This window comes from Bos javanicus, chromosome 1, assembly GCF_032452875.1.
Source record: "Bos javanicus breed banteng chromosome 1, ARS-OSU_banteng_1.0, whole genome shotgun sequence".
In the NCBI taxonomy this organism is placed as follows: Eukaryota; Metazoa; Chordata; class Mammalia; order Artiodactyla; family Bovidae; genus Bos; species Bos javanicus.
In genome coordinates this window covers 139390453-139406755 of record NC_083868.1, presented here as the reverse complement: position 1 = coordinate 139406755, position 16303 = coordinate 139390453, and the positions used below count along the sequence as shown (strand labels likewise).

Here is a 16303-nt window from a genome sequence, read left to right as displayed (position 1 = left end):
CCTGGGAAGTGCACCCAACCCAGGGCTGGCTTTAGACAGTTCCCCTGCAGAGAAACCTGGAGCCTGAGCAGTATAGACTGGAAAAGCACACACGCCATGAACGGGGGCAAACCCAGTGTAGCCCAGACACTGCGATCACTCCCCACATATGCCAGTGATATTTGTTTGCAGTGTTCCTCCCTCCTCACAGCACAATTGAACAAGTGAGCCTAAATAAATGATCACCTTCGCCCCCTTGTGTCAGAGTGGAAATTAGACACTGAAGAAACTTGCAAACAGAGGAAGTCAAAATAAACAAAGAAGAGGGAACTGCTTTGGAAGTGACAGGTGCAATAGATTAAAACCCTGTAGTTAGCATTGGCTACATTGGAAGGGGCTTATAGACCTTGAGAAGAAGTATAAGCTGGAACAACGAACTATCTGAAACTGAACTGACCCCACACTGCCCTCAACAGCTCCAGAGAAATTTCTAGATATATTTTACTATTATCATTTTTTAATATTTTTTATTTTTAAGTTCTTTATTACTCCTTTAATTTTCATTTTAAAAACATACTATTATCTTGCAAAGAAAATACCCTATTTATAAAACAAATTTCATATTTTTTATAGTTTTTGTGATTTTTTTTAATATTGTATTTTTAAGAGTGTAACCTCTACTCTAGATTTTTAACCTGTGCTTTTTGGTATTTGTTATCAATTTTGTACCTTTAAGAATCCAATCTTCAGTACCCACTCTTAGGAGTGTGATTACTGGCTTGATTTCTCTCTCCCCTTTTGACTCTCCTTTTTCTCCCCCAGGTCACCTCTATCTCCTCCCTCCCTGTTCTCTTCTCTACTTAACTCTGTGAATCTCTTTGGGGGTTCTGGGCTGCGGAAAACACTTAGGGAACTGATTACTGGCTAGACTAGTCTCTCTCCTTTTGACTGCCCCTTCTCTCCTCCTGGTCACCTCTATCTCCCCCTCCCTCTTTTCTTCTCCATGTAACTGTGTGAACCTCTCTGGGTGTCCCTCACTGTGGAGAATCTTTTCACCATTAACCTAGATGTTTTATCATCAGTGCTGTATGGATGGAGAAGTCTTGAGGCTACTGTAAGAATAAGATTGAAAGCCAGAGGCAGAAGGCTTAAACCCAAAACTTGAGAACACCAGCAAACTCCAAAAAGGAGAGCTCATCCAAAAACCCCCATACCTCCACTGAAACCAAGCTCCACCCAAGAGCCAACAAGTTTCAGAGCAAGATATACCAAGCTAATTCTCCAACAATGCAGGAACACACCCTGAGCATTAAAATACAGGAGGCCAAAAGTCAAACCAAACTCATAGACACCTCAAAACTCTACTGGACACTTCACTGCACTCCAGAAAGAAGAAATCCAGCTCCACCCACCAGAACACCGACACAAGCTTCCCTAACCAGGAAACCTTGACAAGCCACTCGTCCAACCCCACCCACAGTGAGGAACCTCCACAATAAAGAGGAACCACAAACTTCCAGCATACAGAAAGTCCACCCCAAACACAGCAATCTAAACAAGATGAAAAGGCAGAGAAATATTCAGCAGGTAAAGGAACATGATAAATGCCCACCAAACCAAACAAAAGAGGAATAGATAGGGAGTCTACCTGAAAAAGAATTCAGAATAATGATAGTAAAAATGATCCAAAATCTTGAAAACAACCTGGAGTTACAGATAAATAGTCTGGAGACAAGGATTGAGAAGATGCAAGAAAAGTTTAACAAGGACCTAGAAGAAATAAAAAAGAGTTCATCAATAATGAACAATGCAATAAATGAGATCAAAAGCACTCTGGAGGGAACCAACAGTAGAATAACTGAGGCAGAAGATAGTATAAGTGAGGTGGAAGATAGAATGGTGGAAATAAATGAAGCAGAGAAGGAAAAAAAAGAATTAAAAAAAATGAGGACAAAACCTCAGAGAACCTCTGGGACAATGTTAAATGCCCCAACATTCAAATCATAGGAGTCCCAGAAGAAGAAGACAAAAAGAAAGGCCATGAGAAAGTACTTGAGGAGATAACAGTTGAAAACTTCCCTAAAATGGGGAAGGAGATAGCCACTCAAGTCCAAGAAACCCAGAGAGTCCCAAACAGGATAAAGTGAAAGTGAAGTTGATCAGTTGTGTCTGACTCTTTGCAACCCCCTGGACTATAGCCTACCAGGCTTCTCCATCCATGAGATTTTTCCAGGCAAGAGTACCAGACTGGGTTGCCATTTCCTTCTCCAGGGGATCTTCCCAACCCAGGGACCGAACCTGTTTCTCCTGCATTGCAGGCAGACACTTTACCCTCTGAGCCACCAGGGAAGCATTCAAACAGGATAAACCCAAGGCAAAACACCCCAAGACACATATTAATCAAATTAATGAAGATCAAACACAAAGAACAAATATTAAAAGCAGCAAGGGAAAAAAAAAACAAATAACACACAAGGGGATTCCCATAAGGATAACAGCTGATCTTTCAATAGAAACTCTTCAGGCCAGAAGGGAATGGCAGGACATACTTAAAATGATGAAAGAGAAAAACCTACAACCCAGATTACTGTACCCAGCAAGGATCTCATTCAAATATGAAGGAGAAAGCAAAAGCTTTACAGACAAGCAAAAGCTGAGAGAATTCTGCACCACCAAATCAGCTCTTCAACAAATGCTAAAGAATCTCCTCTAGACAGGAAACACAGAAAAGGTTTATAAACTCGAACCCAAAACAACAAAGTAAATGGCAAAGGGATCATACTTATCAATAATTACTTTAAATGTAAATAGGTTGAATGCCCCAACCAAAAGACAAAGACTGGCTGAATGGACACAAAAACAAGACCCTTATACATGCTGTCTACAAGAGACCCATCTCAAAACAAGGGACACATATAGACTGAAAATGAAGGGCTGGAAAACACTATTTCACCCAAATGGAGACCAAAAGAAAGCAGGAGTAGCAACACTCATATCAGATAAAATAGACTTTGAAATAAAGGCCATGAAAAGAGACAAAGAAGGACACTACATAATGATCAAAGGATCAATCCAAGAAGAAGATATAACAATTATAAATATATATGCACCTAACATATGCAATATGTAAGGCAAATGCTAACAAGTATGAAAGGGGAAATTAACAGTAACACAATAATAGTGGGAGACTTTAATACCCCCCCCACACACCTATGGATAGATCAACTAAACAGAAAACTAGCAATGAAACACTAAATGATACAATGGATCAGTTAAACCTAATTGATATCTATAGGATACTTCACCCCAAAACAATGAATTTCACCTTTTTCTCAAATGCACACAGAACCTTCTCCAAGATAGATCATATACTGGGCCATAAATCTAGCCTTGGTAAATTTTTAAAATTTGAAATCATCTCAAGTGTCTTTTCTGATCACAATGTGGTAAGATTAGATGTCAAATACCAGAAGGAAAAAAAAAACTATTACAAATACAAACATATGGAGGCTAAAAAACACGTTTATGAATAACCAACAAATCACAGAAGAAATCAAAATATGTGTAGAAATGAATGAAAATGAAAATACAACAACCCAAAACCTATGGGATTCAGTAAAAGCAGTGCTAAGGGGAAGGTTCATAGCAATACAAGCTTACCTCAAGAAACAGGAGAAAAATCAAATAAATAACCTAACTCTACACCTAAAGCAACTAGAAAAAGAAGAAATGAAGAACCCCAAGGTTAGTAGAAGGAAAGAAATCATAAAAATTGGGGCAGAAATAAATGAAAAAGAAATAAAGGAGACCATAGCAAAAATCAACAAAGCTAAAAGCTAGTTCTTTGAGAAGATAAATAGAAAAACCATTAGCTAGATTTATCAAGAAAAAAAGGGAGAAAAACCAAATCAACAAAATTAGAAGTGAAAGTGTAGAAATCACAACAGACAACACAGAAATACAAAGGATCATAAGAAACTACTATCAGCAACTATATGCCAATAAAATGGACAACTTGGACAAAATGGACAAATTCTTAGAAAAGTATAACTTTCCAAAGCTGAACCAGGAAAAAGTAGAAAATTTTAACAGACCCATCACAAGCACAGAAATTGAAACTGTAATCAGAAATCTTCCAACAAACAAAAACCCAGGACCAGATGGCTTCACAGCTGAATTCTACCAAAAATTTAGAGAAGAGCTAACACCTATCCTACTCAAACTCTTCCAGAAAACTGCAGAGGAAGGTAAACTTCCAAATTCATTCTATGAGGCCACCATCACCCTAATACCAAAACCAGACAAAGATGCCACACACACAAAAAAAGAAAAGTACAGGCTATTATCACTGATGAACATAGATGCAAAAATCCTTAACAAAATTCTAGCAAACAGAATCCAACAACATATTTAAAAAATCATACATTATGACCAGGTGGGCTTTATCCCAGGGATGCATGGATTCTTCAATATTCGCAAATCAATCAATGTGATACACCCCAGTAACAAATTGAAAAATAAAAACCATATGATTATCTCAATAGATGCAGAGAAAGCCTTTGACAAAATTCACATCCAATTATGATTTTAAAAAACCCTCCAGAAAGCAGACATAGAAGGAACATACCTCAACATAATAAAAGCCATTTATGATAAACCCACAGCAAACATTATCCTCAGTGGTGAAAAAAATGGTGAAAAATTGAAAGCATTTCCCCTAAAGTCAGGAACAAGACAAAGGTGCCCACTCTCACCACAACTATTCAACATAGTTTTGGAAGTTTTAGCCACAGCAATCAGAGAAGAAAAAGAATAAAAGGAATCCAGATTGAAAAAGAAGTAAAACTCTCATTGTTTGCAGATGACATGATCCTCTACATAGAAAACCCTAAAGACTCCAGCAGAAAATTACTAGAGCTAATCAATGAATATAGTAAAGTTGCAGGATATAAAACTAATACACAGAAATTCCTTGCATTCTTTATACACTAACAATGAGTAAACAGAAAGAGAAATTAAGGAAACAATTCCATTCACCATTGCAATGAAAAAAATAAAATACTTAGGAATAAATCTACCTAAAGAAACAAAAGACCTATATATAGAAAAATATAAAACACTGATGAAAGAAATCAAAGAGGACACAAATAGATGGAGAAATACACCATGTTCATGGATTGGAAGAATCAATATAGTGAAATTGAGTATACTATCCAAAGCAATCTACAGATTCAATGCAATCCTTATCAAGCTACCAGTGGTATTTTTCACAGAACTAGAACAAATAATTTCACAATTTGTATGGAAATACAAAAAACCTGGAATAGCCAAAGCAATCTTGAGAAAGAAGAATGGAACTGGAGGAATCAACCTGCCTGACTTCAGACTATATTACAAAGCTACAGTCATCAGGACAGTATGGTACTGGCACAAAGACAGAAATATAGATCAATGGAACAAAATAGAAAGCCCAGAAATAAATCCATGCACCTATGGACACCTTATCTTTGACAAAGAAGGCAAGCATATACAATGGAGAAAAGACAATCTCTTTAACAAGTGGTGCTAGGAAAACTGGTCAACCACTTGTAAAAGAATGAAACTAGAACACTTTCTAACACCATACACAAAAATAAACTCAAAATGGATTAAAGATCTAAATGTAAGACCAGAAACTATAAAACTCTTAGAGGAAAACAGGCAAAACACTCTGACATAAATCATAGCAGGATCCTCTATGACCCACCTCCCAGAATATTGGAAATAAAAGCAAAAATAAGCAAATAAGACCTAATTAAGCTTAAAAGTTTTTGCACAATGAAGGAAACTGTAAGGAAGGTGAAAAGACAACCTTCAGAATGGGAGAAAATAACAGTAAATGAAGCAATTGACAAAGAATTAATCTCAAAAACATACAAGCAGTTCCTGCAGCTCAATTCCAGAAAAATAAACGACCCAATCAAAAACTGGGCCAAAGAACTAAACAGACATTTTTCCAAAGAAGACATACAGATGGCTAAAAAACACATGAAAAGATGCTCAACATCACTCATTACCAGAGAAATGCAAATCAAAACCACAATGAGGTACCATCTCACACTGATCAGGATGGCTGCTATCAAAAAGTCTACAAACAATAAATGCTGGAGAGGGTGCAGAGCAAAAGGAACCCTCTAACACTGTTGTGGGAATGCAAACTAGTACAGCAACTATGGAGAACAGTGTGGAGATTCCTTCAAAAAACTGGAAATAGAACTACCATATGACCCAGCAATCCCACTGCTGGGCATACACATCGAGGAAACCAGAATTGAAAGAGACACGTGTACCCCAATGTTCATCGCAGCACTGTTTACAATAGCTAGGACATGGAAGCAACCTAGATGTCCATCAGCAGAAGAATGGATAAGAAAGCTTATACATACACATATACTTATACATATACACAATAGAATATTACTCAGCTATTAAAAAGAATGCATTTGAATCAGTTCTAATGAGGTGGATGAAACTGGAGCCTATTATACAGACTGAAGTAAGTCAGAAACAAAAACATCAATACAGTATATTAACACATATAGACGGAGAAGGCAATGGCACCCCACTCCAGTACTCTTGCCTGGAAAATCCCATGGATGGAGGAGCCTGGGAGGCTGCAACCCATGGGGTCGCGAAGAGTTGAACACGACTGAGTGACTTCACTTTCACTTTTCACTTTCATGCATTGGAGAAGGAAATGGCAGCCCACTCCAGTGTTCTTGCCTGGAGAATCCCAGGGACGGGGAGCCTGGTGGGCTGCCGTCTATGGGGTTGCACAGAGTTGGACATGACTGGAGTGACTTAGCAGCAACACATATAGATGGAATTTAGAAAGATGGTAACAATGACCATATATATGAGACAGCAAAAGAGACACAGATTTAAAGAACACTTTTGGACTCTGTGGGAGAAGGTGAGAGTGGGATGATTTGAGAGAATAGCATTGAAACATGTATATTATCATACATGCAATAGGTACCAGTCCAGGTTTGATGCATGAAACAGAGTGCTCAGGGCTGATGCACTGAGATAACCCTGAGGAATGGGATGGGGAAGGAGGTGGGAGAGAGATTCAGGATTGGGAACACATGTACACCCATGGCTGATTCACGTGAATGTATGGCAAAAAAAAACACCACAATATTCTAAAGTTTAAAAAATAAAAAAGACAACATATAACAAGTATTGGTGAAAATATGGAGAAAAGAGAACCCTCATGCACCATTGACAAAAATGCAAATTGTTACAGCTACTAGGGAAGAAAGTATGGTGAGTCCTCAAAAAATTCAAGATAGAACTGCCATACTATCCATCAGTGGTACTCCTGAATATTTATCTGAAGAACATGAAAACACTAATCTGAAAAAAATATATGCACTTCAATGTTCATTGCAGCATTATTTACAATAGCCAAAATATCAAAGCAACCTAAGTGTTCTTAAATAGGTGAGTAAATAAAGAAGATATTATATATATATATATATATTCCATATATATGTGGAATATTATACCAGCATATAAAAATAATTAGGACTTCCCTGTAGCCCATATGGTAAAGAATTTGTCTTCTATGCAGGAGACCAGGCTTGATCCCTGGGTGGGGAAGATCCTCTGGAGAAGGGAATGGTGATCCACTCCTATGTATACTTGCCTGGAGAATCCCATGGACACAGAAGCCCAGTGGGCTACAGTCCATGGGGTCGCAAAGAGCTGGACATGACTGAGCAACTAACACACAACACACACATATAAAAGAATGGAATTTGCAAGTGCATGGATGGACCTAGAGGGTATTACGCTAACTGAAATAAGTCAGACAGAAAAAGACAAGTACTGTATGATACCATTCATATGTGGAATCTAAAAAGCAAAACAAATGAACAAACATAACCGAACAGAAGCAGAGTCATAAATATGTAGTGGTTGCCAGAGTGGAGAAGGATGGAGGGAGGAAATAAACAACTGAGGGAGATTAAGACATACACACTTTAAGTCACAAAATTGATGAATCACTGTTATGAAACATACAATATAGGGAATACAGTCAATAATTATGTAATATCTTTGTATGGTAACTAGATTTATTATGGTGATCATTTTGAAACGTCCTGAAATAATGAATCACTATGTTGTACAATGGGAACTAATGTAGTGTTGTGGTTAATTATATTTCAAAAACAAATAAACAAACTCATAGGGGAAAAAAATGTGTTTACTAGAGGCAGGGGGTGGGGAGAAGTGAACCGGATGATGATGGACAAAACGTACAAATTTCCAATGACAAGATAAATAAGAACTATAGATGTATTATACAACATGATAATATAATTAACATAGCTGTATGTTATATATGAAAAATGTTAAAAGAGTAAATCCTAAGAATTCTCACACAAGGAAAACAATTTCTTTTCTAGTTCTTCAATTTGGTATCTATACAAAATAATGGATGTTCACTAAACTTACTGTGGTTCATTTCATGATGCATGTAAATGATTATGCTGTATACATTAAATTCTAGCACTATATGTCAATTATATCCCAATAAAACTGGAAGAATTTTTTTTAATTTTAAGATTTTTTAAAAATTAATTTTGCTAATTACATTTGTTTGTATGCTTAAAAGAGTACCTAATATGTAAGAAATGCAATGTATGTATTGAAAGGTATGTTTTTAACAAGTTTTCTCTAGGGGTTTCTGGTTTATGTATTTGACTGCCATGTACTATGATCCACAAAGATCCATGACTACTATATTTTCTTCATATATTTTTACCATTTTTCTTTATATAATACCTCTTTTACTTCATTATCACTTTTGGTCTTTAATTCCTCTGAGAGCCAATATTCCCGCTTTCTTTTCGTTTATGCCCTTCATTTCAAGTTTTCTTTGAGTTATTGTTTTATTGTTATAAATAACATATCTCAATCTTCACTAAAATCTAATTTCACTGACAACTGTAATTCTGTTATAGGAAAGTAATCTTCTATAGACACTCAAACAGACAATGATTATAAACTCTAGGTGAAATTTAAAAAACAAATTTTCTATAAGACATAAGTTAAAGGAAAAATAAAAAGCTAGATGATTCAAGAGGAAGTTGACACTTGAAAGATGAGAATGATTTGTACCCTTATGCTCACAGCCACATTATTAACAAAAGCTAAGAACTGGAGACAATCCAAATACCATCAGTGGGTGAATGGAATATATAATGGAATGTTATTCAGCCTTAAAAAAAAAAAGAAAATCCTGACACAAGCCTGTCACAAAAAGACAACTACCATTTGATTTCACTCATATGAGGAGTCTAAAATGGAAAAATTCACAGAAACAAAAAGAAAAATGGTGGTTACTAGGGACTGAGAATAAGGAAAAATGGGGAGTATTATGAATATAAGACTTTCAGTCTTACAAAATGAAAAGTCCCGGAGGTCTTTCGCACTGCAATGTAAATATAGTTAACACTACTGAGCAGTAATTTTTTTTTTAATATTTTTTAAGAAAGTAGGAATAGCACCGAGTAAGTTGCCATTCTCAAGGCTTGAACCTGAAAGTAAGCAAATCTTGTGAGAAACATAAAACCACAACAGCAAATTCACAGGTTTTTTTTTTTCTTGTCTGAAAAATCAAAAAACCTGAATTTGGGGCAACCACAGCCCCTGGAAAATCAAGACAGAATCTTGGACAGGAGAGAGGCAAATGGAGAGGGCCCCAAATTCTGTTTATAAACTCTGCCAAAATCCTCAACTGAGCCCAGAATAATGTGTGCATATGACTGGTTTCAGCTAAAGAAAAAGTAATTCAGATTTAAGCTGCTACTAGAAACATAGTGTTTGCAATCTGAGTACAACAACGTAAATGCCCTACTGAAGCCAAAAAAAATCAACATTTTTCAGAGGAATGTAACAAAATACAGTCTGCACAACACAATATTCACTATGTCCAAGTATCCAAAACCCTTGAAGTATAAAGAACAAGGAAAATGTGACCCATCCCCATAAAGAAAAAAGAATAGAGACTGAATCCAGAAAGAAGCCAGATGTCGGAATTAGCAGACAAGGAATTTTAAAAGCAGCTAATAAGACTATGGGCTTCCCTGGTGGCTCAGAGGTTAAAGCATCTGCCTACAATGCGGGAGACCTGGGTTTGATCCCTGGGTCAGGAAGATCCCCTGGAGAAGGAAACGGCAACCCACTCCAGTATTCATGCCTGGAGAATCCCATGGACGGAGGAGCCTGGTGGGCTACAGTCCACGGGGTCACAAAGAGTTGGACATGACTGAGCGAGCAACTTAACTTAATAAGACTATACTCAAAGATGTAAAGGAAAATATTCCTACAGTGATGAAACAATTGGAAATATCAGCAGAGAAATAAAAACTGTAAACAGCAAACAAATGGGACATTCTAGAATGTAAAAAAAAGTACAATATCTGAAATTTAAGCGTCACTAGACTAAATGCAAAATAAAGATGACAGAGGAAAAAGTAAGTAAACTTAAAGATAGACAAACAGAAATTATACAATTTGAAGACTGGAGAAAAACAAGGGTTAAAAAGAAGCTTCAGGGAAATAAAGGAAATATAGGATAATGACAAAAGACTTAAAATATATGGAGTTAGACTGTCAGAAGGGGAGATGAGAAAAAATGGGGCAGAAATAATATTTGAAACTATAATGGCTAAAATCTTCCTAAATTTGGTCAAAAAATTTATAGATTCCACATTAATTCTTCCAATCCATGAACACAGAATATCTTTCCATTTATTTATTTATTCCATTTATTATTTATTCGATTTCTTCCAACAATGTCTTACTGTTCTCAGTGCATAGGTAATGTACCCCTTTGCTCAAATGTATTCTTAGCTATTTTACTTTTTGCTGCAATTGCAATGGAATTGTTTTCTTAATTTCTTTTTCTGCTGGCTCTTTGTTAGCATATATAACAAAATTTCCTGCGAGGTGCACTATTTTTATCATAATTCTCATCAAGTCTTTCAAATTTGAAAATGAACAGTAATGAATTAACCACAGTCATTTTAAGTCTTTTGTCACACACAGATATTTTTCTTAGCTTCCCTGAAAGCCTTTGTAATCAGCTACAAACCATCGTGCTTAATCTACTATGTAGAATGACTACTCAGAGTGCCACAGAAAAGGATTTTACGTCGAGTGCTGTGGAGTAGAGGCTTCTGATAGCATCAGTTAGAGACCATATGACTGGACTGAGTCAGAATTTCCAAAATTCTAGTTGAGATGTAGATGGATTCCTGAGGCTTCTAAACTCGGATCCAGTGGAATTAAGAGCTAATTACATAGAACAGAATGAATCAATGAGGTATGACTGTAGTTTTTGCTTGGAATATTGTTGATTTTTTTTAATGTTTTATTTTCTGGATGTGTAAGGAAGCCCTGTTTTTTCTCTTAAGTATTTTATAAATTTTGACATTGTAGTAGATGTTACTTTTGTACATTGAAATCAAACATTTGTAAATAACATTCTCTCTGATTCCTCCAGAATTCAAAAATTCTAATTGAATCTTTTTACTTTTTACAATATAGTTATTTGCCTAGGTTCAGTAAGAATGTATATTCCTTGTTACGAAGGCATAATTGGAAACTGGTTATGCAACCAAAGCCTTGCTTCTGTGTTATTAAGGATGAGGCTCACTGAGCATAGGCAAAACATTCTCTGACATAAATCATATAAATGTCTTGGGTTGGCCTCCCAAGGCAATAGAAATAAAAACAAAAATAAACAAATGGAACCTAACCAAACTTATAAGCTTTTTCTCAGGAAAGGAAATTTAAAAAAAAAAAGACAACCTATAAAATAGGAGAAAATATTTGCAAATGATACAGTTGACAAGGGCTTAATCTCCAAAATATACGGACAACTTAATTGAAAAATGGGTATAAGACCTTAATAGACACTCTCAAAAGAAAATGTACAGATGACCAGTAGGCACATGAAAAAATTACTAATTATTTAGCTCAACATTACTAATTATCAGAGAGATGCAAATCAAAACTGCAAGGTACCACCTCACAGGGGTCAGAATGGCCACCACTGAAAAGTCTACAAATTACAAATGCTGGAGATGGTCTGGAGAAAAGGGAACTCTCCTACACTGTTGGTGGGAATGCAAGTTAGTGTGGCCACTACAGAAAACAGTATGGAGGTTCCTCAGAAAACAGTATGGAGGTTCCTCAGAAAACTAAAAATAGAATTATCATATGATCCCACTTCTGGGCATATACCCAGACAAAACTATAATTCAAAAAGATACATGCACCCCTATGTTTATAACAGCACTATTCACAATAGTCAAGACATGGAAACAACCTAAACCTATCAAATGTCCATTGATAGATGAATGGATAATGATGTGGTGCATATATACAGTAGAATACTACTTGGCCATAAAAAAGAATGAACCTACCTACAAAACAGGAATAGACTCACAGACCTAGAGATCAGGGTTGTGGTTGCCAAGGCAGAGAGAGAGGGGGGAAAGGGATGGACTGGGAGTTTGGGGCTGGTTGATGCAAACTATTACATTGAGAATGGAGAAACAACAAGGTCCTACTGTATAGCACAGGAAACTATATCCAATCTCTGGGGATAAACCGTAATGGAAAGGAACATTTTAAAAGAATGTAGATATGTATATACCTAGGTCACTTTGCAGCAGAGATTGGCACAACATTGTAAATCGACTATACTTCAATTAAAAATAAAATAGAAGAATGATGCTCATTGAATCAGATATGACCAGATGCCTGTGAAGAACTAAGGTTGACTTTACAGGGACAGTGCTTACTCACAAAGCTCTCTTAGGAAAACCAGCCCTGTACTTGGCCTGGAACAGCCTGCCTAAGACAAAAAACCAGTTCTGCAAGCAATAATGCTGCTTATAATGCTGAATATCATTTTATAAGTATACATTTTCTCCACAATAGTCAAGAATGTCTATTTTTAGCTTGAGTAAGATTGATTTCTTTGCTGACACTTCTCCACGATGTTGTTTACTACAAAATGATACTGTGACAAATAATATCATTTCCATAAATCATCAACTGTCTGTCTTCCCAAAGGAGACTTGAAGGACTTTGCCAGGGTGCACACACATAAACACTGAGCAATAGTGACAGCAACGAAGGTTCTAGCTCAAACTGCGCTGCAAATAGTGGGGTCCCTTTGTGGTGGCTCAAATGGTAAAGAATCTGCCTGCAATACATCTCTTTGCTGTCCAACATGCTCATTGCTGATTCAGTCCATCAGCAATTCTTACCAGCATTCTTCCTTCAGAACAGGCACTAAAGTCATCCACTTCTGTACCATTCTATCCCTACCACCCTAATCCAAGCCACCAGGACATCTGTAGTCATTCATCCCACTTCAATCCATTCATCCTGTTGTAGTCAAAAGAGTTCTAAGAAGGAAATAAGATCACTTTATTCCTCTGCTTGAAAACCCTTATGTCTTCACACACCTGAGATAGACTCCAGAGCACCCCAGTAAGCCACAGGCTGCTCACTTGCCACCCTTGTATCTCATGTATCTGTTCCCCTCACTCCAGGGACTCAGGCCTCATGGCCATCAAGCAGGTCTTCTCCAAGCTCTATGCTGCCTCAGGGCCTTTGCACTTGCCATTACCTTTCCCTGAAACACTCTTCCCTCCACCCTTCCTTTCCTTTTCAAGATCCCAGGGACCTGAGTGTCCTCACCAAGAAATATATCCTAACACTAAGGCACCATCTCTTAAACATACTAGCTAAACTAATGTGACTCCATTAACAAACTCTTTCATCAAATAAAAAAGATTGAATTGTGTGTAATAACTTTTAGCACTTTTTTTAAGCTGTTAATAAAATGTATGAAATATGTTGCATTTAAGTTGACCAAAGCCAGAAAGGTGTTTCATTATCTTAACAGGAGGCTTTATCCTCCTATAGAACCATTAGCCATCTGGGAAATCTACATTACCATTTGGAGACAGAATCTGTTAAACTTCATAAAAGAGACCTCAGGCATTATTACCTGAAGAATGCAGACACATGGAAGACAGCACACCCACATGTCTCTGAGACACACCCATCTCTGTAAGGTAAGCCTTTCGGGGGAGCTCAGAATTTACTTGTGCAAGAATTAACTTTCACAAAAATCTCTTTTGAAATGAAGCAGGGCACAAACAAATTAACTAAGAAATAAATGAATTAGATAAATGTGTGCTTGTCTTGTATCTATGTCATGTATGAGATGCTTGGTAGAGGTAAGGGCTTCAATGAAAGTAAAGAATAAAGCCAGATGATCTCCATCAAACATTCAAATTCATGGTACTTGTTTTATTAGCATAATTCTTTATTTCAATGATATTAATACATAATTAAAGATGAAACAACACCAGAGGGGGGGAAAAAAACCTTATGAAATTTATTTACGAGTCTAGATCATACTTTTTCCCTCCTTACCAGATACAAAAAGGCAAAATTCAATTTATTTTAAACAGAAATAATAGAAGAGTATATATCACTATAAAATTAACATAAGCTGTTGTGAAAAATTCACAACAAAATAATTTCATAGATATAACCTGAGAATTTATATTTTTACATATTCAATTAACACCCTTAAAATTATTGAATGCAATATTTCTTAACTTAGGTATTGTAAAACTTATTATAACTAGGTATAAACCTCAAAAATAATAAAAGTATAGTTCTGAAATATGTTTCAGTAGAACCCATGCATATCTCTGCATAAGAAAAAGAAGTATATTGCAATCATGTTAATTTAAAGATCATTATTTATTTAACAGTCTCGGATGCTGATCTTATCCTCACTTATGACCTATATCGAACCCCATGGGGGTGCTCAAGCTTACCTTTGAGCCTGGAGGGGGAGCCAAGCCAAGGAAGGAATAAATAATATTCTCTTCTTTTGCAGAAAAGAAAGAGTCAAAATCCTTGAAGCAAAGAAAAAGAATGATTAAACCCAATACACACTTGTGAGCCAGTACATTGACCTAAGTTAATCTTTCTTATTTATTAGTCATAAAGTGAGGAGCTAACACAAAAGTTTATTCGCTTTGCCAAAGATGATAAATCCCCAAATTTGGGAAATTGAACCATGAAGTTTACATTTGTTTTTACACGCCTTCATTGTGCCTGTTATAGTATAGTGAGAACACACACACGCGGAGTATCCCGGCTCAGGAATTACTGACAAGACTCAAACATACATTGGCAGTCTTGCTACTGCCTACCCTCCTCTGACATGTGTTAAGAGTTTAAAACCAAAGACAGTCCACCTATGTTAAGAAGAAAATCTTATGTAATTCCTGTGTGTTCATCTTATCCAAAGCTTTGCTTTTTTCCTACCTGTCACCCTGATTCTCTGTGATTATTTTCTTCTTTTGTACTGAATGTATTTTTGTAAGCTGCCTCATATCTTAAGGGAAATATCACATACTGTGAGTGAGTCTTTGGTATTAAAAATACTCATTGATTCCCAGAACACACACTTACTAGTTGTTGCTAAAGATTACATGATAGGATGCATTAGTAGTAGTAGTACTAGTAAGTTGTCGTTGTTCAGTCACTAAGTCATGTCTGCCTGTTTGTGACCCCATGGACTGCAGCACGCAGGCTCCTCTGTTCTACACTATTTCCTGGAATTTGCTCAAATTCATGTCCATTGAGTCAGTGATGTTACTCAACCATCTCATCCTCTGCCAACCCCCTTCTCCTTCTACCTTCAATCTTTCCCAACGTCAGGGTCTTTTCCAATCAGTCAGCTCTTCACATCAGGAGGCCAAAAGTATTGGAGCTTCAGCTTCAGCATTGGTCCTACCAATGAATATCAAGGACTGATTTCCTTTAGGATGGACTGGTTTGCTCTTCACATCAGGAGGCCAAAAGTATTGGAGCTTCAGCTTCAGCATTGGTCCTACCAATGAATATCAAGGACTGATTTCCTTTAGGATGGACTGGTTTGATCTCCTTGCAGTCCAAGGGACTTTCCAAAGTCTTCTCCAACACCACAGTTCAAAAACATGAATTCTTCAGCACTCAGCTTTCTTTATGGTCCAGCTCTCACACCTGTACATGACTACTGGAAAAACCATAGCTTTGACTAGATGGAACTTTGTTGCAAAGTAATGTCTCTGCTTTTTAATATGCTGTCTAGGTTTGTCATACCTTTTCTTCCAAGGAGCAAGCGTCTTTTAATTTCATGGCTGCAGTCACCATCCACAGTGATTTTGGAGCCCAAGAAAATAAA

The 16303-nt window shown here is 36.7% G+C and overlaps 1 protein-coding gene across 2 annotated transcripts in view; it reads right to left on the bottom strand.

Moving 5' to 3' along the window:
* Positions 1-16303, bottom strand: part of SH3BGR (SH3 domain binding glutamate rich protein) — a 72575-nt gene that overhangs the window by 38184 nt on the left and 18088 nt on the right. Inside the window, exon 3 of one of the 2 annotated variants that reach the window (XM_061421924.1) lies at positions 14907-14987. The exons of the other annotated variant lie outside the window; for it this stretch is intronic. Within the exon in view, the coding sequence (XP_061277908.1) occupies positions 14907-14987 (81 nt within the window). The remainder of the gene's footprint in view (positions 1-14906; positions 14988-16303) is intronic. 2 annotated transcript variants of the gene reach the window in all.